Below are 22956 nucleotides of genomic sequence, written 5' to 3'. Positions count from 1 at the left end.
TCTCTATCTTTATACTTTCCTTACTGATTTATTCCTTTCTTCTGTCAAGACACACTTTATTCCTTCTAATGAACTGAAGGAGATCAGTCTGAATTTAGAGCACATACAACACCAGGCCAAGAAATAAATCAGTGCACACTTAGAAGATCATTGCTACATTCACCTCAGTACCTCCATGCTTCCTGAATCCCAGGCTCTGTGGATGGGATCCAGGAATCTCCTATGGAAGCAAAACCACTACGTGAGTCTTGTAAACACTAGCGTTTGGACCTGCATCAACTCTGACTCCTCCCAGGGCAGGGTCTCTGTCCTTTTCACCTTTGTCATCCAGTGTTCGGGATAGTGTTTGGTTAAAAAGTAGGTGCTCATCAAATCAGTAGTGAATGAAAGACTAAACTAATGAAAAAATGACAAAATTGAATAAATATTGAAGCTCCAGCCTTAGGTAAAATTGTAGAAGAGCAGATGTAGTCAGCTTTTTAGCCTATCATGGCTACCAAATTTTGCCTTGCCTCCCAGTAGTTCCAATCCTTCCCTTATACTCTTGACTTCAGTAATCCTAATAGGAGGTTCTCTGAGTTCTTATCCCACAAACCAAACATTGTGTTTCTGTTCATTGCTTCTTTTTTAAAAAAAAATTTACTTAAAGTTAACTGCACATTACCTCATTCATTCAGAGCCAGGGTCTCTGTGTCTTTTGTGTTGATAGCTCCTTAAAAAAAATAAATATTTGGTAATAGGACAAGGGTAAATGAGTTTCTTCAGTGCATTCCCTCTCTTCTTCCGAGTTCTTGTGGATTCATCTGAATAGTGCCTTCAGAAGACAACACTATCCAATTTCTTCCCTCTAATTCCAAGGTGAAATTCAGATAATGAAAACTTCAGGCTCCCTGGCAAGTAACCTAAGCAAGAGAGATTTGAAATTTATTGAATAAAATAAAATATTTTATTTGTAGCCCATGATATAAATAGGAAAATGGCCTTTTCATCTTTTGTTGTTGTGGTGGTAGTTTTTAAAAGAAACTACAAGTATGTTATTCTCAACATTTTTCACATATTTAAAACTAAACATTCATTTAATATTAATATGTTTTAGTTTTTTAATTAACGGGTTTTTTAATTGACAAAAATTTGCATTCATTTATCATGATGTTTTGAAATATGTATATATTATGGAATGGCTAAATTGAGCTAAATTAATATTATGTTTTGTAAAATAAATTTTAAGCTTAAAAGCTTAAAATAATCTTTTCCTTTTAAAAAATTACTATTAAACTCTTATTACTTACCAAGTAATTTTTTTTTGAGACACAGTCTTGCTCTGTTGCCCAGGCAGGTGTGCAATGGTGCAATCTCAGCTCACTGCAACCTCCACCTCCCGGGTTCAAGCAATTCTCCTGCCTCAGCCTCCCAAATAGCTGGGATTACAGGTGCATGTCACTGTGCCCAGATAAATTTTGTATTTTTAGCAGAGACAGGGTTTCACCATGATGGCCAGGCTGATCTTAAACTCCTGACCTTGTGATCTCCTTGCCTCAGCCTCCCAAAGTGCTGAGATTACAGGCATGAGCCACCATGCCCAAAATTGTTTTTTATTTTTAATCTTTAGTTTGACCCACCAAAATTTTAAATGTGATTTGCAATTTTAAAATTAGGTAAACATATAACATTCTTATATATATGCCTAATTCTTACATCACTTTTTCCTGCAGGACAAAATATAAGCCCACCTAAATATATGTAAGCTAAAATTTACCCTTGACAAATGATGACTGTGATATAAAAATAATTGAGCCAAATTACCAAAATTAAATATTTTAAAGGCAGGCCAAATCAAAGATAATAAGGAAATTAAAAGGCAGTTAAAACGTTGAAACAGTTTGGGATCACCAAGGTATCCCAGTGGAATGAACAATCAAGAGAGCTTATGGAATTTATTTCTCACGTCTTCACAAAAAGAAGAGATTCTCCCTATTATAGGATGGCTTAAATGGATTGTTGCCAGAAGGCAAGAGGATGTACTGTACTAGATAAACACTCAACAGCCTTTGGCTTTACAGTCCTTTATTCTTACCCAATCTTTCTATTCATGAGGTCCTGGTATTTCAAACTTGATCATTAACTTATTTCTCTATTTTTCTGTAGTGTAAAAATATGTAGTTTTAATGTAGTTTCTAAGCTTTGGTGATATTCAAGTACATTTAAGTCAATAATTTATTTTACTTGAATAGTACCACATGGAAATTTGGTCCCTCTGAGCATGGTTTGAGGGCCTTCAGTTTCTGACCCTTTGACAGTGTTAGTTGACACTGGTTAATTTTCTCCTGTTTTTTTTTTTTTTTTTGTAAACCCAATAGGACTTAAATGTAGTTAAGATACTTTGAATAGAATAGTCTATATTTAAATTTTTATTTTGTTCAGGCTCCCATAGTAATAAATCCTAAGAGGAAGACAATATCCAGTGATATAAAAAAATTAGGAAAAGGGACTTGTAATTAATATAGAGGACACATGCATATCAGAGACGAACACATTTCAGGACTGAATATGTTCAATACAAATAAAAGATGCAAATCTTTTTTCTTAAGACAAAAAGGGGAAAAAGAAAATAAATCAGAGATCAGAAATGTATACCTGGTGATTTCAATAACAAGCATGCTGTATGGTCTCTTTTTACTTGCCTGGTCAGTTGTGAGTAAAAAAGATTTGCAGGGCTGAGGGGGTGCCACCATAGAGTGGCACTAAGATCCTTGCAGCCCAGTGTTCTGCTGCCACAGAGCTGACAGGGGTTGCTGTGAGATATTGTGAAAAGCACTAATATAGAAGTGTAAGATACGGGTTTATGGGGGATGGACATCCGACTAGCTTGTGATGGGACAGGGGCAGTGGCTGAGGGTCTCAAAAGTCCCGCTTGAATACATTCTGCTGAAGGTGTAGACTTATTCCTGAAGTTAATGAGAATTTCCTGGAGAGTTTTAAACAGAAGAAGAGTGTGATCAGAGCCTCTTTTAGAGAATCCACTTTGGCCACAGTGCAGTAGATGTACCAGAGGGGAGTGAAAGTGAAAACAGGGACATAAGTTAAGAGGCTATCCAGGACAGAAATGGTAGAAGCCTGAGATAAGGCAGAGACAGGCAGAAAGCAAAACAGTGAAGAAGGGAACAGGGCCCCACTAACAGACTAGCTACTACCTGAAGCATTGCGAGGTACTGTGGCAAAGAGAAAGGCACTAATTGTGTAGTGACTCTTAAAGCTTCTTCCCAAAAGTAACATATCCTATATCCACTCATAGTTCATAATCCAAGGTCACATGACCATCCCCAACTTCAAGAGGGTAGGGAAGTGGATTTCTACCACATACCTAGTAGCAGAGAGAACCAAAATTTTTGGAGAAGCATCTAATAGCTACACTTCCTAGTCTATAATCATTACCTACGGAGACTCATTGCCAGCTATATATGGATTCATGAAAAGAATACACCCTAAAAGAACTGCCTAAAGACCTTAAAGGTCTTTCAGTCTTGGCCATTTAATTTGTTGAAATATTAAGTTCAGTCAGGGAAAAAATACTTTTCACTTTTATTTTCCCACCCTAACCTTGGGTACATTCTCTTTTCTTAGCCCAGCTACATGAATCTCACCCCTTTTGAAGCATGGTTTACTCATTCAATAGATACTGAGCATCTACCATGTAGTAGGTATTGGAGACATAGTGATGAACAAGGCAGACATCTCACAACATCCCTATCATCAAGGAGCTTAAAATCAGAAAAATTGAAACTAAGAAAATGATTACATGTTATTTACTTGTGATTGTAATAAAGGATGGGAAGGCAAACATATTGTGCAATGAGAATGTAAGAACAGGGCAAAGTAGAGTAGTCAGCTAGTTGGGAAGTTGGTCAGGTAAAAGTCTGCGGAATGATTACAAGCAGAGAGAAGGAAATGCTTGTGAGAAGGCCAAAAGGTAGGAAAGCCATTGGTACTCACGAGGTAACTGAAATAAATCTAGTATGGTGGAAGCAGAGTAATCAAGAGAAAAAGGCAAGGGGCTAGAGACTGAGGCTGAGGTGAGATCACGGAGGTAGTCATAGAACAAATTAAGGAGCTTACATATTATGCCAAATGCTGTAGGAGGTCATTGAAGAGTTTTTGGCAGGAGAATGACATCATCCATATAGAAAATGAGGGCTGTTCAGAAGGAAATTTACAAGAATAATTATTAATGTATTGTACACATAAGTGGCTTGTTTCTTCACCACCTTCTTTACTCAAATGTACCTCCTTCATGAGCACTCACTTTCAACCACCCCCATCTAAGATTACATCTCCACTCCTCCCACACTAGCCCTCAGATCCTGCTTACTCTTTTATGGGAGCATTTGCCACTTTCTAATATTTTAGACAATTTTCTTATTAGTTTATTGTCTATATTCTTTTGCTAGAATTCTTTTTTCCTAGAAAGTGCCTGGCATATGGGTCTTCAACAAATATTTGTTAAATTAATGTCATATCACATTATGATTTAAAGCTGGGTTGTAAGGTGATTTATCTATCAGTGTTTATGGCTTAATATATTTAGTTTAAAATACCTATTTCCTTAATATATGGTTCTTAGGCAAAACACATACTGTGATTTAATTCTTATTATTTATTAATTTTTTTTTGAGATGGAGTTTCACTCTTGTGGCCTAGGCTGGAGTGCAATGGCATCATCTCGGTTCACTGCAACCTCCGACTCCCAGGTTCAAGTGATTCTCCTGCCTCAGCCTCCGGAGTAGCTGGGATTATAGGTGCCTGCCACCATGCCTGGCTAATTTTTGTATTTTTAGTAGAGACAGGGTTTCACCACGTTGGCCAGGCTGGTCTCGAACTCCTTACCTCAGGTGATCCGCCTGCCTTGTCCTCCTAAAGTGCTGGGATTACAGGCGTGAGCCACTGCGCCTGGCCGATTTAATTCTTAAATACGAAAATTGCTCTTGCAGCAGAAATTCATCACAGGCTTATTAAGGCTTATGGAAAAGTGTTTTTAGTTGGTAGAATATCCAAGCTTTGAGCAAATTTTAGGAAGAAAGATTATGAAATGTGGTCAAGAATCATGAGTCACAGTGTGACAGATTAGCTATTTTACAATGTGGCTACATATACCTATCAAAATGTACTGCTGTGCTAACAAAATTGTAGTATTTTCACAGCACAGCAGTGATTAACTCTATAAACCTACTTTTGAACAATTATTGTAGCCTCGCTTGAAGGTATTTTAAGGACTCATATGCAGTTGGCAAATTACAGCTTGTGACAGTGCCTAGAATTTCTTGGAGTAAAGCCATTTGATGTGCAAAAATAATAATAATAATAATAAGTCAGGTAGTGTCCTTTTCATTTCTCTGTGTATCTGACCTCATATAATCAGAGGTTTCTGGTTTATTTCAGAAATTAAATTTTCCAAAAAATTAATTTCCATTGCCAATGTTGTTACTACCCATGATTTCACATTCATTCATTTATTAAATTCATTTATTAGGCATATACTAAGTTTTACAATTGTGCTAGATGTTGGTCCATTTATTCATTAGCTCACTCATCAAACATATCTGTACTGAGGAGAGGCACAAATTTTAAGAGGTAAAATGAGACAGTTGCATAGTCAGTAAATTCATTCATCTATAAAAATTGAGAAGGCTTAGGTAAATAAAGGAAGACATTTGCTTTTTATAAAACGAACACATCCAATTAGCACCAGTTTCAAGTTATTTTTGCTGTAGTTAATGCTGAAAGAAAGATAGGATTATGATTAAAATTATTTGTGTTAAACATATATAGATATATTAAACCAAATATAAACACCAAAAAGTAATTATATTATTTGAATTTTATGTTTAACACTATAAGGAAATATGTTTGCATATTATTAACACTCTACTTTCTAGACCACTTGAATACAGCTTAAACATGAAACTGTAGTGCAAGATAATAAGACTAAAATGGCAGAATTCTTGCTACCTTCATTTCCTGCCTCTGCACCCTTTCTTAGAAATGGGACTACCTTATTCATACTTGCAGGATCTATGCTATTGCAAGTCAAATCTAAGCCTCGTACAAGCCAGGTAGTATTTAAGAATGACCTTTAAGTCTTGTTCTAGATTTTTTTCTTACCAGCACTCCTCCCACTCAAGTTGGAGTCCTGCCCCTGCCCCTAGTTTGCTGACTGGGCTGTGCTTCCTCATGGCAGATTTGCCTGGATAACCAACTACTGCCTTTTGGCTCTCTGCTTGCTATGGCTAACAAACACCAATTATTTTCTGGAATGTTGAAGTTATCTTCGTATATGCAATTTGGGCTTGGGCACCTGCACCTTGAACCCCGGAGGTAGGCTGAGGTCTGCATCTCATTTTTTTCATTTTTCCATAGCTGGGCCCCCCTAAATGAAGCATCAGAGTACATGCTTTCGGCAACAGTTAAAGCAATCTATTCTACATAATCTTGTTCATAGTTAGAAAAATTACACATAGATTGTGTTAGAATATTTTTCCACACATATAACAAGATTCATTACCCCAAGATATCATCCACATTATGATGGTAGCTAAAGTTATTTAATTTCTCAAATGATTCTGCGAATTGTTGTTCTTCTGGAAGTTTCCATGTAGGAAGAAACTTGCTGACTGTGGAATGAGTACTTATCTACAGACCAGATTTCAGACAAGCCTCTGTCAGGTAGCCCTACCCACAATCATGACATTTCATCTACTCTGTGGAGCTAAAATACATAGTGCATTATTTGATGATAGGTACTTTGGTTTCCTGAATCAAGGAGGCCAAGATTAAACTGACAAACTGACAAAGTTTAATCTTGAGTCAGTGAAGTATCAAGCTCCAGAGGTATGTGTTCAGCTTTCCAGATGATAGTGACACTTAAAGCTATCATAAATGTCATATCCAGCTTTTTAAATGGTCACTATGGGGAGCCAAGTGGCAAAAGACTATCTGGCAATGAGTTCTGTGACTGTTGCCAGTTCCCTGTCATGGAAACGATTCCCTGTACATACAGCTGTATGAGATGAAGTAAATGAGAATAAGGATATGGAAATACCTCCAGGATGGCCAGGTGAAGCTCAGACAACTGCTACTAGAAAAAACACAAGAGATATTTTAAGAACTTAACTGATGCCTAGTAAGTGGCAAGGCTGCTAGGGGATTATAACCCCTGAAAGATGAAGTACTTAAGCAGACATAATTACGTTTAAGTGCTTATAAGCAAGAAATTGTGTGTCTAAGGTGGGCTGCAAATAGAGGCAGCCATATAATCCATTACTGTAGTTGGAAATCAATCAACAATATTTATATACACAGTTCAGAACGGACTATGGCTTCCTAATAGAGATCATGTGACAATGGCAATCAACAACATTTCCAAATGCAACCAGCAATAAATCACGCAGCTGCTAAATAATGTCCCTCACTGGATAGCATCAGGCTAAGGGCTAAAACCCCCCAACAAAACTTCAGAGACAAAAATCAGTATTTGTTACTTCAGCTATAGGTATGTCTTGAAAATTTTGTGGAGTATTAATAAGAAATACTTTGATATCCCTACTAAACATTGTTGTGTAAATAATACATTTATCTACTTGTTTGATCTATATTTTACTACTTTTGCCCATGAAATGGAAATTTCAGAATTTTATTGTAATGCCAATGTCTGTTTTTTGTTTTTGTTTTTGTTTTTGTTTTTGTTTGAGATGGAGTCTTGCTCTGTTGCCCACACTGGAGTGCAATGGCACGATCTCAGCTCACCGCAACCTCTGCCTCCTGGGTTCAGGCGATTCTCCTGCCTCAGCCTCAAGAGTAGCTGGGATTACAGGCACACACACCACGCCCGGCTAATTTTTGTACTTTGGTAGAGATGGGATTTCACCATGTTGTCCAGGGTGGTCTCGAACTCCTGGCCTCAAGTGATCCACTCTCTTCGGCCTCCCAAAGTGCTGGGATTACAGGCACAACGTCTGTTCTTTTTTATCAGCAAAATACTCAGCGAACTTGACAGGGGCTGTAGAATAAAGTGAGTAACAATGGAAACAAATTGTCTCTCCATATCTACCAGATATAAGAAATGCACCATTTACACTGACATGGGTGTCATAAACCAAATGTGCATCTCTGATAATGCTCACCTAAAAGCATCTGATACAGGGACAAAAGAAGTATCCAAACCCATGAGAGACGATGCCAGAGAATTTCTTGAGTTTTGTTTTTATGAATATGTTTAAAATAATTCACAATGAAAACAGAATTAACCCAGTTTTAGGCTGAATGAGACAAAATGTTAAGATGAAGACATCTGTTAATAATAACAGCCATACATTCGGAGAAATACAACAATTAACTCACTCTTAAGTTTCTCCATGAGAAATCGTTGGCATTAATCTAGCATTATTCTAATTTATTTTCCAACTTAAAAGTGAAAAGTGAAAAGTGATTCTCAGCTGAAAACTTTCTCCAAACTAACGTTTTACAAGAAAGAATATTATATATTTTGTTTTATTATGATTTATTTGGGGGTTTATTTGGGAACTTTCTGATGTGTGGCTAGCATAATTCAAGTACAGTATTTGAACAAACTGTAAATGTAGACTCTATTAATTATCTGAACCTCCCACAACAATGTTCTGTGCTATGTATGACTCCTGACTGTCTGAAGCATAAGTCCTTGGACGAAAGAAAGTACTTGAGGTAAATTAAACAAGAAATTCAATATCGTTAATTGCATTATGCTCTAGAAAGAGTAAGGCTTTACTTGTTCTAGCCAAAATTAGTTTAAACAGTAACACAACAGTTCATTCTCATCTGGTTATACTGAATATCGAATAGCCTAAACTTTCCATTTCTCTTTAATATTCTTGTTACTAGAGAAACAGAAATTGATGACTATAAAGACCTATATATGTATATGCGTGTATATATGTACATATATGTATATGCGTGTATATATGTACATATATGTATATGCGTGTATATATGTACATATATGTGTATGCGTGTATATATGTACATATATGTATATGCGTGTATATATGTACATATATGTGTATATGCGTGTATATATGTACATATATGTGTATATGCGTGTACATATGTACATATATGTGTATATGCGTGTATATGTACATACGTGTATATATGTACATGTACATACGTGTATATATGTACATGTGTATACGTGTATATATGTACATGTGTATACGTGTATATATGTACATGTGTGTACATGTATATATGTACATGTGTATACATGTATATGTGTATGTACGTGATACATACACACATACATGTACATATGTGCATACATGTACATATATGTACATGTGCGCATATACGTACATATACGTACATATGCACATATACGTACATATATGCACATGCACGCATATGTGTACATGCACGCGCATATGGGCATAAGGTACATGTGTGTACATATATGTACATATGTGTGCGTGTGTACATATGTGTGCATGTGTATATGTGTACGTGTGTGTATATGTGCATATGTGTATGCGTACACATATATGTACATGTGTGTATATGTGTATATGTGTATATACATATATGTATGTGTGTGCATATACATACACGTATATGCGTGCATATACATACACGTGTATGTGTGTGCATATACGTACAGGTGTATATGCGTGCATATACGTACAGGTGTATATGCGTGCATATACGTACAGGTGTATATGCGTGCATATACGTACAGGTGTATATGCGTGCATATACGTACACGTGTATATGCGTGCATATACGTACACGTGTATATGCGTGCATATACATATATGTATGTGTGTGTATATACATATGTGTGTATATACATACGTGTGTGTATATACATATATATGTATGTGTGTGTATATACATATATGTGTGTATATATGTACATATATACGTATGTGTGTATATATGTACATATATATGTATGTGTGTATATATGTACATATATGTATGTGTGTATATATGTACATATATATGTATATGTGTGTGTATATATGTACATATATATGTATATGTGTGTGTATATATGTGTACACACATTTATATACATGTAAGTATGTAGCTGGGCACAGTGGCTCACGCTTGTAACCCCAGCACTTTGGGATGCTGAAGTGGGCATATCATGAGGTCAAGAGATTGAGACCATCCTGGCAAACATGGCGAAAACCCATCTTTACTAAAAATACAAAAATTAGCTGGGTGTGGTGGCACGTGCCTGAAATCCCAAATACTTGGGAGGCTGAGGCAGGAGAATCGCTTGAACCTAGGAGGCAGAGGTTGCAGTGAGCCGAGATCGTGCCACTTTACTCCAGCCCGGCAACAGAGCAAGACTCCGTCTAAATCAAAAACAAAAACAAAAACAAACCACTATATATCTATACATATCTCATTTATTTTTTGCATGATAATTTTTGAAGTGATGAGTAATGTGTATGTTTTAGATACACAATTTGAAGGAGTATGAGAAATACCAGCTCTTCTCACAGTCCACTGCTGTGTTCCTGGAGCTGCACAAAGACAAATGCATGTGACTTCTGTGATCCTCGTGCAATGAAGTATCAAGTAAAGTCAGTGTCATTTTTCCTAAGCAACTTCAAATATAAATTGAGCTGTAGACAAACACAAACAGCAACCTAAAATACAGGAGCAAGTTAAAGAATGAGAGGAAAACCTGGAGATACACAGTTGAAGGTGAGGCACACTGCTTCGGCTCTCCTATGCCCTCGAGTTAGAAGTTTCCTTGGGAAACTTCCTTCTTCAGACAGACTTTCCTGACTAATCTTCTCCTTTCTCACAGCAAAATCTTCTCACTCCAAAGAATTCTCTTGCAATCATCCTTTTCAATTAAAAAAAAGGAAATAACAAAATGCTGTTCATAACAGTATTGCTGTACAATGTCTATTTGCATATGTATATATGTTTTATTTTATTTTATTTTATTATTTTTGAGATGGAGTCTTGCTCTGTTGCCCAGGCTGGAGTGCAATGGCACGATCTTACCTCACTGCAACTTCCGTCTCCTGGGTTCAAGAGATTGTCCTGCCTCAGCCTCCCGTGTTGCTGGGATTACAGGCGCCCACCACCACACCCAGCTAATTTTTTTTTGGTATTTTTAGTACAGATGGGGTTTCACCATGTTGGCCAGCCTGATGTCGAACTACTGACCTCAGGTGATCTGCCCGCCTTGGCCTCCCAAAGTGCTAGAATTACAGACATGAGCCACCACGCCCAGCCATATATATGTTTTGTACTCTAGTTTCCTGAAATTAATAGAAGCTTGATCCTCTCCATGATAATATTGAAGTAACATGATTTCACATCTCAGGAGCTAGGTAAATTATTAATTTATTTTCTCACTTTAAAGATGATACTAGTAAAATAATATTTCAATCAGAGAACTATATACACTTGAGTTGTAGTTCCAAATAATAAAATAAAAATGAAAATATAGTAATATAGTAATAAAATCAGTCTATCAACAATTACAGAGTATTATCAGTCGCAATTATTAGGCTTTTATTGCATGCCAAACACTGTGCTATTGGCTTTATTTGCATTACCTCATTTGATAGTAACAGCAATCCTTTGAGGTGGATATTATGGATCAAGCACATTTTACAGATGAGGAAACTCATCCTTAAGGGCTACAAACCTTGCCCAAAGTCACACAGCTAGTAAGGACCAATGCTAGGGAATCAAACCAGGGCTTGTTTACTTCTATAACCGAAGATATTAGCCACCATCCTTCCAGCCCATAAATTTTAAAAAGGATTTTTTTTTTACTGAAGAATTAATTAGTATGAAATAAGAGTCTAACATCATACTGTTATACCTTTATCAGAAGCAATGAATGCAGTGGAAAGAACACTGGATTGGATGTTCAACAACGAAGTTTAGGATTGGTTATGCTGTTATCTCACTGTGTGTGATGATGAAAAAGTCACTTAAACTCTCTAGTCTTAAATTTTCTCATATATAAAAAGAAGGGACTAAAATAGAGGCTTTGGGAAAGATTTGCAGATCATGTACAGCTTGACCACAATCTTGTAGGAATTCACTTGTGATATGGTTTGGCTGTGTCCCCACTCAAACCTCATCTTGAATTGTAGTTCCCATAATCCCCACATATTGTGGGAGGGAGCTGGTGGGAGGTAACTGAATCATGGAGATGGTTGTCCCCATGCTGTTCTCGTGATACTGAGTAAGTTCTCATGAGATCTGATGGTTTTATAAGGGGCTTCCCCCTTTGCTCATCTCTCATACTTCTTTTCCTGCCGCCATGTGGAGAACGACGTGTTTGCTTCCCCTTCTGCCGTGATTGTAAGTTTTCCGAGACCTCCCAGCCATGCTGAACTGTGAGTCAATTAGACCTCTTTCCTTTATAAATTACCCAGTCTTGGGTATGTCTTTATTAGTAGCGTGAGAACAGACTAATATGACTTGCTACATAATAAAGAATATTTCAATGGAGGAAATAATTCAATGTGTTATTTTAATTTATGTTAAAATAATTTTCCACTGCTACACACAAATGTGACAACTTCACCCAAACTCAAAAGCAATTCACAACAAAAAGCAAATTTTGGTATCCTGAATGCACTTGAGCAGAGACAAAAAGCTTACTTCTCTTTTATAAGACAACAAATGAAAAAGACCATAAAACTGATGAACACCCTAGTGTAGCAAGAAAAATTGTAGCTTGCACAAAATATCAGTAAGATTGAGATTCAAACAACTTGATTATCTTAGGGAAGTATAACATTCATCCATGAGACCATTCAAGTTTCTTAAGAATTACAGTTAATGAAGTATATTCCAAGCCAGAACAAACATATTTACTAAGTTTTGTTTTGCCTAAAATTCAGGTTAGAAATGAATTCAACAAGACAACTGGCATGATAAAAGGAACATGTACATTTTACATGCCTAATGGCACAAAAACAATTTAAGTATATTATTTTCATTTGCTTCCCAGTTTTAAATCTATTGTCTATTGTTGTATAACAAACTTTGTGGCATACAACAGCAAATTTTTATTCTTTCTCACAATTTTGTGAGTGAATAGGACTCTGCTGGGTAGTTCTCCTTTGAAGTCTTTTATGTAGTTGCAGTCAGGTGACAGCTGGTCTGTAGTCATTGGAATTCTCCTCTGGGCTACCCGAGATGGCTTGTGCACTGTGACATCTGGCAGATGAAACTGGCTGTTTAAATGAGAGTTGGGCTGGGGTTTTGACCAGAGCACCTACGCAGGGCATCTCTGTGTGTTTGGGCTACTCATGTAGAGTGGTTCAGGGTAAACACGTTTCTTACACGGTGGCTGGCTTCCAAGAGGGAACATCCCAAGTTGGAATGTTCTAAGAAACATAGGTGGAGGCTATAAGGTTTCTTACGAACTAACTGCCAAGCATCAGTCTGTTGTATTTTATTGATCAAAAGCAAGTTACAGAGACAGCTCAGATGCAAAGGGAGGAGATTTATTGGGGGACTAACTACCACAGTGACACACAAAAGTAAACCTTTGTGACGAATCCACAGAAACCTCTGAGAGGTATAAAGTTAAGTCTTTCATACAAGATTCATTGAATAAGAATCAGAGTGGTTACTCTTGTACCAATGTGTTTTTTTCTACTTTGACAGAAAAGCATTCCTGGAATGAAATTCACCCTATAGTTTTACCTTGAGAATATTATAGATATAGGAGAAAGGTATAAATTTTCTAATTTCACCTCAGGTTGTTATCTGAGCCAATCAAGTTATCTTCAGCTTTATTTTTCTCTGTTTCTTGTACATGTGTTGTATCTTACAAATAATTGAAATCAAGAACTTGAAGACACTTGCCCTCGTGCTGAAATAAATTGTTGGTCTACGCGTAATTATTGTTGGCTTGATTTTTCTGTATTAAATCTGATACTCAGAAGAAAACATGTGTATTACATCAGAGACTTAGCTGGGTATGGTGGCTCACACCTGTAATCCCAGTGCTTTGGGAGGTCAAGGCAGGAGTATCACTTAAGGCCAGGAGTTCAAGACCAGCCTGGGCAATAAAATGAGACCCTGTCTATACAAAAAGTAAATAAATAAATAAATCAGAGACTTACAAAAAATCTGTTTAGTAGCATATATGCATTTATGTATATTGGCCCAGAAAAAAAATTCAATTTTTTTTTTTTTGAGACGGAGTCTCAGGATGGTGTGCAGTGGCATGATCTCAGCTCACTGCAACTTCTTGAAGCGATTCTTGGGCCTCAGCTTCCCCAGTAGCTGGGACTACAGGCATACACCACCATGCCCGGCTAATTTTTTGTATTTTTAGTAGAGGCGGGGTTTCACCATGTTGGCCATCCTGGTCTCAAACTCCTGACCTCAAGTGATCTGCTGGCCTCTGCCTCTTAAAGTGCTGGGATTACAGGAATGAGCCACCGCACCAGCCTCAATATGTATTTTTAAAAAGCAGTTTGGGGTGTTTATTATAATTACCCTATTTTCTGACCACTGAGATCAAAGATATTTCAACTTGTAAAATATTAAATGTCAATTCTTATTCTTGCCTAAGATTTATTGAATATCATTTATTACTTTCCTGTGCCTTCAAAGAGAACATGTCAACAAGTAATTTTTTATCTCAATATATTTCTTTCTTTTAGTCTATTTTCTTTCTTTCACTTTAGTATATAACATTCATGGATGTAACTGTAGATTTTCCTGGCTGTAAGAAGCCAGCATCTCCAAATCTTTGCCACTGAAAATATGCTACTATTTTCAACGCTCATTAAGATCTTCCAAAACAACCCACATTTCATATATTGGTTCCATCCTTGACATTATTTATTGATTATTTATTATAAGAATATGATATTTCTATAGTTGAGGGATTTTCAAACATTCTGCTAACACTATGTCAGGATGTTTATGTGTGGGATATTCTCCCATGTATAGTACCAGAGACATGGGTAGCATACCAAGAATAAGATCTGGCTTCAAATACTTCCCAGTGTATTGTATGTAACTGCACACTATTATAGGATTTACTTTGAACCCATTCCAATCTATTTTGAAAAATAAATCATTCACAGATTGTATTATTTTAATTATTATTGGAAACATGTTATTTGCTCAAAACCTCTTAACTAATAGCAACATACGTGACATGACATCATTATTGGACTGTTGGAGAACCATTATTTCATACTACTTCCTCATTTTATGTAAATTGTCCAACTTATTGCACAATGTTGTTTATAACATTCTCTTATTTTTTAATGTCCATAGAATTGATTTCTCCTTTCACTCCTAAAATTGGAAATTTGTGCCATCTTATTTTTTCCTTGCTCAATCTGGCTAGTGGGGTTATAGATTTTGTGATCTTTTCCAAAAAATGGCTTTTGGTTTAATTGATTTTATCTATTGTTTGTCATTTTCTCTTTCATTGATTTGTACTCATTATTACTTCCTTCTTTCTGCTCATGTTGAATTCAATTTATTCTTTTCCTAGTGTCTTAAGGTTCAAACTTAAATAAATATTTTTAGATCTTTCTTCATTCCTAAGCATTTTCATGCTATAAATTTGCCTCTAATCACCACTTTGCCTGCAACCCACAAATTTTGATATGTTGGATTTTCATTATTATTTAGTTCAAATAAATTTCCAATTTTTCTTATGAGAAAATTAGACCTATGGGTTATTTGGAATGTGTTGTTTAATTATCAAATATTTAGAGATTTCCATATATCTATCTGTCACCGATTTTTAGTTAAATTCCACTGTGGTAAGAGAACATAATGTGTATGATTATAATCCTTTTAAATTTATTGAGACTAGCTTCATGGCTTAGGATCAGTCAATATGGTCAATCCTGGTGAATGTTCCATGCACACTTGAAGAAAGTATTCCACTACTGTTGGGTGGACTATTTTATAAATGTCAATTAGGTCAAGTTGGTCTGCAGGACTATTTCTTTTTTTTTTCTTTTTTTTTTTTTTTTGTGAGACAGAGTCTCGCTCTGTCACCCCGGCTGAAGTGCAGTGGCGCGATGTCCGCTCACTGCAAGCTCCGCCTCCCGGGTTCACGCCATTCTCCTGCCTCAGCCTCCTGAGTAGCTGGGGCTACAGGCACCCACCACCACGCCCAGCTAATTTTTTTTTTTTTTTTTTTTGTATTTTTAGTAGAGACGGGGTTTCACCGTGTTAGCCAGGATGGTCTCGATCTCCTAACCTCATGATCTGCCCGGCTCGGCCTCCCAAAGTGCTGGGATTACAAGCATGAGCCAACCGCGTCTGGCCTACAGGACTATTTCAAGTCATCTATACCCTTACAGGTTTCCTGTCTACTTGTCCTATTTATTACATAGAGAAAAGTGCTGAAATCCTCAAGTATAATTGTGGATTTGCCTGTTTCTCCTTTTAATGCTATTAGGTTTTGCTTCGTCCTATTTTGAAGCTCTGTTCTTAGATATATAAGCACGTAGAATTGTTCCATGCTCTTAATGAATTTTTCATTATGAAATGTGCCTGTTTATTGCTATTAATATTCCTTATTGTAAAACCTACTTTGATATTAATATTGCCACTCCCAACTCTTTCTATAAGATTATATTGAGGTATAATTAACAAACAACAAAATTCACCAATTTTAAGTGTACAAATTGATGAGTTTTGAGAAATACATGCAGCTGTATAATCATCATCACCGTCATGATATAAAACATTTCCATCTCTCCAAAAAGTTTCCTTCTGCCCCTTTGCAGTCCCCTCCCCCAATGCCACCGTCACCTGACTCGGCACCTGATATGTTTTCTGTTTCTATAGTTTTGACTTTTCCAGAATGTTACATAAATGAAATCAAAATAATAAGTAGAATTTTTGATAGAGCTTCTTTCCCTTCGTCTAATGAATTTGAGATTCATGAATGGTATTAGTTTCTTGTTATTGCTAAGTAGTATTCCATTATGTGGATATACCATATTTTGTTTATTCATTTACTAGTAGAATAACATTTGGCTTTCCTCCAGTTTGGGGCCATTATATTAAGCTGCTATAAAACTGGAGTACAAGTTTTTTTAATAGAATTGCGTTTTTATTTCCCTTGTAAATATGGTAAGACTAGTATTTGAGACAATAGTGCTCTTAAGCTGTCTCTCTTTAGTCATTAAGCTTCCAATTAGTCCTAGAATCAGTCTCAATAGTTAGGAAATCATGACTGCATACTGAACACTGTACCAGGTGAAAGAGAGGAATATATAACGAAACCTTGAGATCGATAGGTATCGATATATGGCTTCAAGGCCGAGCAGAAGCCACCAGAAGCAAGGAGAAAAAATGTCAGGAAAGCTCACAAATATAGTTTTGATCTTCACGCTACTGTGAGAATTAAAAAAAAAAGGTGAACATAAATAACAGCCTTTGAAAATGTCAACACGTGAAGCTATTAACCAACTCCACATCCCTGTTTAGAAATTCCTGCTTACTATTCGAATATACACTTGACATACAATTGACGGACGTTCCAACACTATATTTAATTGGCAGAAATTACTTCTTAAGGGTACAAAGGGTTTTCTTTATGCACGCGAATGATTACTGTCGAAGGTAATCTGGGACTCGATTAATGGCTGTGTTAATTATTCTCCCTTCAGCAGACCTCAGTATCCGTTTAAGACTAAAGTGGCTAGAATTACCTGCCCACCCGGGCTCCCAGTTGTAACTGAGACAAGCGGAGGAGCCTAGGAGCTGAAGACGCACAGGTGACGGTCGCGGATGGCCGGCAGGATCTGACATTTAAAATCGCCCTGCTCATCTGGGCCTCGGAGCCTTTGACAGGCGGGCGTGTCAGCAACAGTGTGGGGAAGGGGCTGGGCTCCGCCAGGCAGCGCGCGACGACGCCCTTGCCTTGGCCTTCACAGAGTAGAACCCGAGAAGCCCACTCGCCCGTCTTGGCCAACGCCCCCACCGCCCAGGGCTCCCCCCGCAGTCGGCGGGCAGGTGTGCGTGGTGCGCGAGCCCAGTGCGTGCCGGGTGCGGCGCCAGCAGCGGAGGGGCGGCCCGGCGCCCAGCGGAGAGCCGCTGGCTGGGTGGGTGTCGGCCTCCCCGCCTCCTTCTTCTCCCCGCCCGCTTGCCGGGGATGCTTGCGCGAGGCGCCCCCTCGCTTTTAAGCTCCCGGCCCCGGGGGGCGGTGTGTGTGAGTAGCTGGGAGGGGGCCGCGAGGCGCTCCGCCGAGGGCTCGTCCGGGTTTGTCCGCCGCCGTCACCTGACTCGTCGGAGGAGCCACAGCTGAGGTGGGGGCGGGGATGGGGACGCAGCTCGGAGCGCTAGAGAGACGCGGCGGCGCTGGCAGAAGAGGCGGCGGCGGGCGGGTACTGCCTTCTGGGGCCAGGGGCCAGGGGCGGTGGGCGCCGGGACCGCGGAGCTGAGGAGCGGGGCCCGGTCAGGGCTGGAGACTTTGCGCCCGGGGGCACCGGGGCTGCGCGCGGTCGCACACATCCACCGGCGCGGCTTCCCTCAGCGGCCCGGGCTCCGCTCATCCTGCGGCGGGCGGCGCCGCTCAGGGGCGGGGTGAGTACCCGCGGCCGTACTCGGCCCCCTCCCCGCGCCGGGGTCGCGCGGGGATCCGCAGAGGATAATCCCAGGGTGCGGAGAAGGGTAGCGGCCGAGTGACAGCTCCGCGGAGCGCTCCAGGGCGGGCGGGGGACTGGGCTTCGCTGTCAAGCCCGGCTCCGCTCCAAAGCCAGGAAGGGTGAGGCGCCCCGACTCCGGCGCCTCCGCAGAGCTCCCGGGCGGCCCCTGCGGCAGGGATTTGGAACCGGGGGGAAGGGGCCCGGGCGATGGGCCTCGGCGAGGCTTTGGAGCCGGCGGCGAGGAAGGAAGGGGAGGCGAGGGCATAACATGGCGCAACGCTAGGATAATCTCCTTCGCGACTGAGGGAGGACGAGCCCTTTGCTGCAGCAGCGCGAGGAGGAGGAGGGAGGCAGCCAGGGCTTGGGTATCCGATGCATTCCCCGAAGCCTGCGGGCTGCTAGGAGGAAAGTCTGCTGAGGTGGGAGATGGGCACCGGTGGGTGCGGCGCCCAGGGAATAACCCCGACGCACGTTGTGGCTAGTCCAGCACCCGCGGGTCAGGTTGCGGGGAAAGTGCTGATTGACAGGGGGGTCCCCAGGGGGTGAGTCTGGCCCTATGTGGGGGCCGGGGGAGAATGGGGACGGTATCACGATGCTGCGACTGGAGCCCACGCTGGGGTTCCGTGACGGCCCTACTCACGGCCAAGACTCCCTGGACCGCATCACAGGAGCGGGGCTTGGCGCGTTGCTGGCTCCGAGAGGTGGTGCCAGGGTGGGCATGGAGGAGGAGAGAGCCGCCGCGCGGCTGGAGGAGGCAAGGCCTGGGTGCTTGGAGGGTAGGGTCTGCGGATTAAAGCCGGACCGTCTCCCCTTGTTTCCTGCAGAAGAGGAGGCGGTAGACGCGACCAGAGAAGATGTCGGGCCAAACGCTCACGGATCGGATCGCCGCCGCTCAGTACAGCGTGACAGGCTCTGCTGTAGCAAGAGCGGTCTGCAAAGCCACTACTCATGAAGTGATGGGCCCCAAGAAAAAGCACCTGGACTGTAAGCATCTCTTTATATAAGAGGGACATGCGCACGGCAGAGGCGCCTGGGATGCTAGTGGTGCGGCCTGCGCTCTTGGTCGATAATGCTGCGGCCTCTGATACTCCCAGCCAGGTTGCCCCTGAGCTGAAATTCTTCAGCTGTGAAGGTGTTCCCTTGGGTTAGCCATGAAACCTTGTCTTGTGAGCCATTTTTTCCTCTTATTGACCTCCAAGGTCTTGGTGGAGGGGGAAAAATACACACACACACACACACACACGCATATATACACACACACAAGAGAGAGATTGTACACTCTGAATTAGATGTTTTTCACCTTTTTTTCTTTCTCCACCCACCCTCCCTTCTCCAAATTAGAGGAAATTAGAGGTTGCACAGTCAAATAAAAAAAGATGAATTTATGGAAGGTCAAACTTGTCACCCTAGTTCTTTCCTAAATACATTTCAGATAGTTCTAAGGTAGTATAATCTTTTTAAGTGTTGCTCCTGAGGATTGTTTTTGTGAGTATGGGGGTGTGTGTGTGTGTGTGATATGTTACCATGCCAAACTGAAATAAATTCAAGGTACTGAATGAGGAAATTGGACTTCATAGCTATGACAATTTCATTTTACACATCCTGGCACACTTTGTCCCATTCTCAGAAAATGCTGGGTGAGATGACTATGCTATGGTCACAAAATGGATGTACTTCCCCAGCATCTGAGATGGTGCAATTTTAGATGAAACCATTTAATTCTTAATATTGTTTTTGTAACTGGTTATTTGATGGAAAAGGCTTTATTCTACTCTGGAATCTATATATTTCTGAAATACCTTAATTAACAGTAGATCTTTTGTCACCGAAGGATAAACAGAGGCACTTAGAAAAGAAAAAGGCTTTCACCTGCTTTGGGTGGTGAGGCTTCTCATAAGTCAGGCTATATGAGTGTATGTTCAGCAGTTGCTATTTAGTTCTCTTGACCTGCTTAGGATCTTCTGTTCTGTTGTGATGTTTTTGGTAAAGGTGAATGTTGGCATGAGAGACACAGGTATGGCCACAGCCATTTCCTCAGCTGGCTTCCTTTGCCCATCTTCTGGGTTTTTTTGGTCTTGGGTCTTTTTCCTGCTATTTCCTTTGTGCAGCTAAGAAAATGGCACCAGTGTCAGAATTCACTCTAGCCCTATTATCTGCATAAGCGCAGCTTGATGAAGCTTACAACTGGACATTGTAAGAGTTGTCCAGCCTTGTGAACCTGTTGTCTCATAGAATTGAATAATTTTGTTTCTAGAAGCTCATCGGAGGGGAAAGTACCATTATGCCTTTCCCAAGGGAATGTTTAACTAAATTTATTGATTACAGCATTATATGTTATATATGCAGTACAAGATGAAAGAGGCCACCAGGGCCAGGGCACCTAAGAGAAGTAGAAATTGTAAATTTGTGACCAGGTCACTTTGCTGCAGCATGCTGAATCATTTAGCCATTTTCCCATCAGTTTCCCCAACTCTGGAAGAATGATTCATGTCTTAAAGGTATATATCAGTCTAGAAAATCCTCATAATAAGAAAGGTATAGGTTATGAATTTGCTACATGCTGATCTATAATTAAAATGATAAATCAGTATACTGATATATTTCAGAGAACATTCACAGGTTTGAACATTTCATTAAAACATCATTCAGATAAAGACTGACTTCTCCAGATCTAAATATTTAGTCACATTAGTATTTTAGTGGAAAAGTCTTTTGAAAATTTGAAGGTAGGAGGTTTTCCAATATGATTTCTAAGATGTGGAAAATAGGGGGAAGATTCCATGTTATAAAAGAAAGCAGCTGAAATAGGAACTGGTGTTGAATTATTAATGTGAATGGTCATAAGAGCTGAACATTTATTGAGCAGTTACTATATAGCACGAACTGAACTTTATATTATTAATCTTTCATCACTTAATGGGTTCAGGGAGGGTAATTAACTTTCATGGCTTTTTTTTTTCTCTTTGTGAGATGGAGTCTCACTCTGTCACCCAGGCTGGAGTGCAGTGGTGCATTGTCGGCCCACTGCAGCCTCCCAGGTTCGAGTGATTCTCCTGCCTCAGCCTCCTGAGTAGCTGGGACTTACAGGAATGCACCACCATGCCTGGCTCATTTTTGTGTATTTTTTTTAGTAGAGATGGGGTTTCTTCATGTTGGCCAGGCTGGTCTTGAACTCCTTCCCTCAGGTTATCTGCCCACCTTGGCCTCCCAAAGTGCTGGGATTACAGAAGTGAGCTGCTACTTCCCCTGGCCAAACTTTCATAGCTTTTAACCAGTGCACTTAACTGCCATCTGTAGTTTAGTAATATACTTTATTGAGAGAGGAGAGAAAATGAACCATATTAACCTAAATGGTCTAATCTCTAAAACACCCACCTTGCTTGCATAGCTTTCTGTGGAATTGAGCATCAAAATCCGCGTACATATTGCAGTCTTTATAATATGCATGAAACAATTTTAATTCTGTCATGAAAAAATTGAATGAAAATATTTTAATTCTGTTGCATAAAAAAATGACCAAAAACCAAGCACTGAGGAGTATTGGTTAGTGGTTTTTCTTTTTAATGTTTTACTTTTCTAATAAGTCATAAAATAAAACATCTTCTACTTAAAACCAACTTTTGGATGGAATTTGGAGACATAGGTATCACATTACTAATATGTACTATTCTAAGAAAAGATGATATGGAAAACCTGAATGTATATGTTATATGCATTATTAAGAGGACATCTTTGCTCAGAATTCTTTGTGAAGTTCCTTTAAAGAAACAGTAAACTACCTCAGTAATTTATTCACAGGTTTTCAGTAAACACCAGTTATAAAAGTGAATTGTTATTAAAACATGCAAACACATAATTAAGTTTCTTTATAGGCATTGAAGATTCTCAAGTAGTTGTTGTTTTAGTTTTGAAAATATTAAATACTGGTTGGGAGAAAAAGAGCACAAAATGTAGAGTTTGGGGGTTTGAAACAAAAACAATTTCAATTTATTACTAGTTTGATTTGTGTATAAATTTTTAGTTTGGAGTTTAGATTGGAAGATTATAAAAACGGATTTATGGTCCTGTCATTTTTTTTAAAGGTATTGGATTAATTGGGCTCAAAATCCTTATGAAATATGTATTTAATATTAAGGTACTGGTTTAAATGATAAATTCTTTTCTCTTCAGGTTGATAGGCCAAGAAAATTATTATTGTTAGTCATGGTGACTTATAAAATGATTCTTAAAGATATATGATTTATACACTTGAAGAAATGATTTGTTAACATCTGAGGGCAGAATTATATCTGGT

The 22956-nt window shown here is 39.3% G+C and overlaps 2 protein-coding genes and 1 long non-coding RNA gene across 33 annotated transcripts in view; 1 reads left to right on the top strand and 2 right to left on the bottom strand.

The window, feature by feature from the left end:
- Positions 1–715: 715 nt before the first annotated feature.
- Positions 716–18003, bottom strand: LOC134758763 (uncharacterized). Its single transcript, XR_010134313.1, has 3 exons — positions 17727–18003; positions 4114–4191; positions 716–902 (listed from the first exon to the last, which is right to left on the bottom strand). It is a non-coding gene; the product is annotated as an uncharacterized lncRNA (long non-coding RNA).
- Positions 9054–9984, bottom strand: LOC134758661 (putative uncharacterized protein FLJ46204; the record flags this gene model as incomplete). Its single annotated transcript, XM_063707248.1, has 3 exons — positions 9054–9179; positions 9531–9616; positions 9831–9984. Coding segments are annotated over 3 exons (366 nt in total), but the record flags the coding sequence as incomplete, so codon positions are not given.
- SNAP91 (synaptosome associated protein 91) overlaps positions 17941–22956 on the top strand; it is a 168626-nt gene continuing 163610 nt past the window's right edge. For 9 of the 31 annotated variants that reach the window (XM_063707754.1, XM_063707744.1, XM_055389576.2 and 6 more), the window contains exons 1-2: positions 18333–18600; positions 19487–19646. In XM_063707754.1, coding sequence (XP_063563824.1) covers positions 19517–19646 — 130 coding nt within the window. In that variant the 5' untranslated portion in view covers positions 18333–18600; positions 19487–19516. Of the gene's footprint in view, positions 18601–18660; positions 19082–19486; positions 19647–22956 lie in introns of those variants that run through there. The other 22 variants (XM_063707752.1, XM_063707745.1, XM_055389577.2 and 19 more) reach the window with 10 other exon arrangements.

The sequence above is a fragment of the Gorilla gorilla genome, chromosome 5 (genome assembly GCF_029281585.2).
Source record: "Gorilla gorilla gorilla isolate KB3781 chromosome 5, NHGRI_mGorGor1-v2.1_pri, whole genome shotgun sequence".
Classification (NCBI taxonomy): domain Eukaryota; kingdom Metazoa; phylum Chordata; class Mammalia; order Primates; family Hominidae; genus Gorilla; species Gorilla gorilla.
This window is presented reverse-complemented; position numbering and strand designations above follow the sequence as displayed.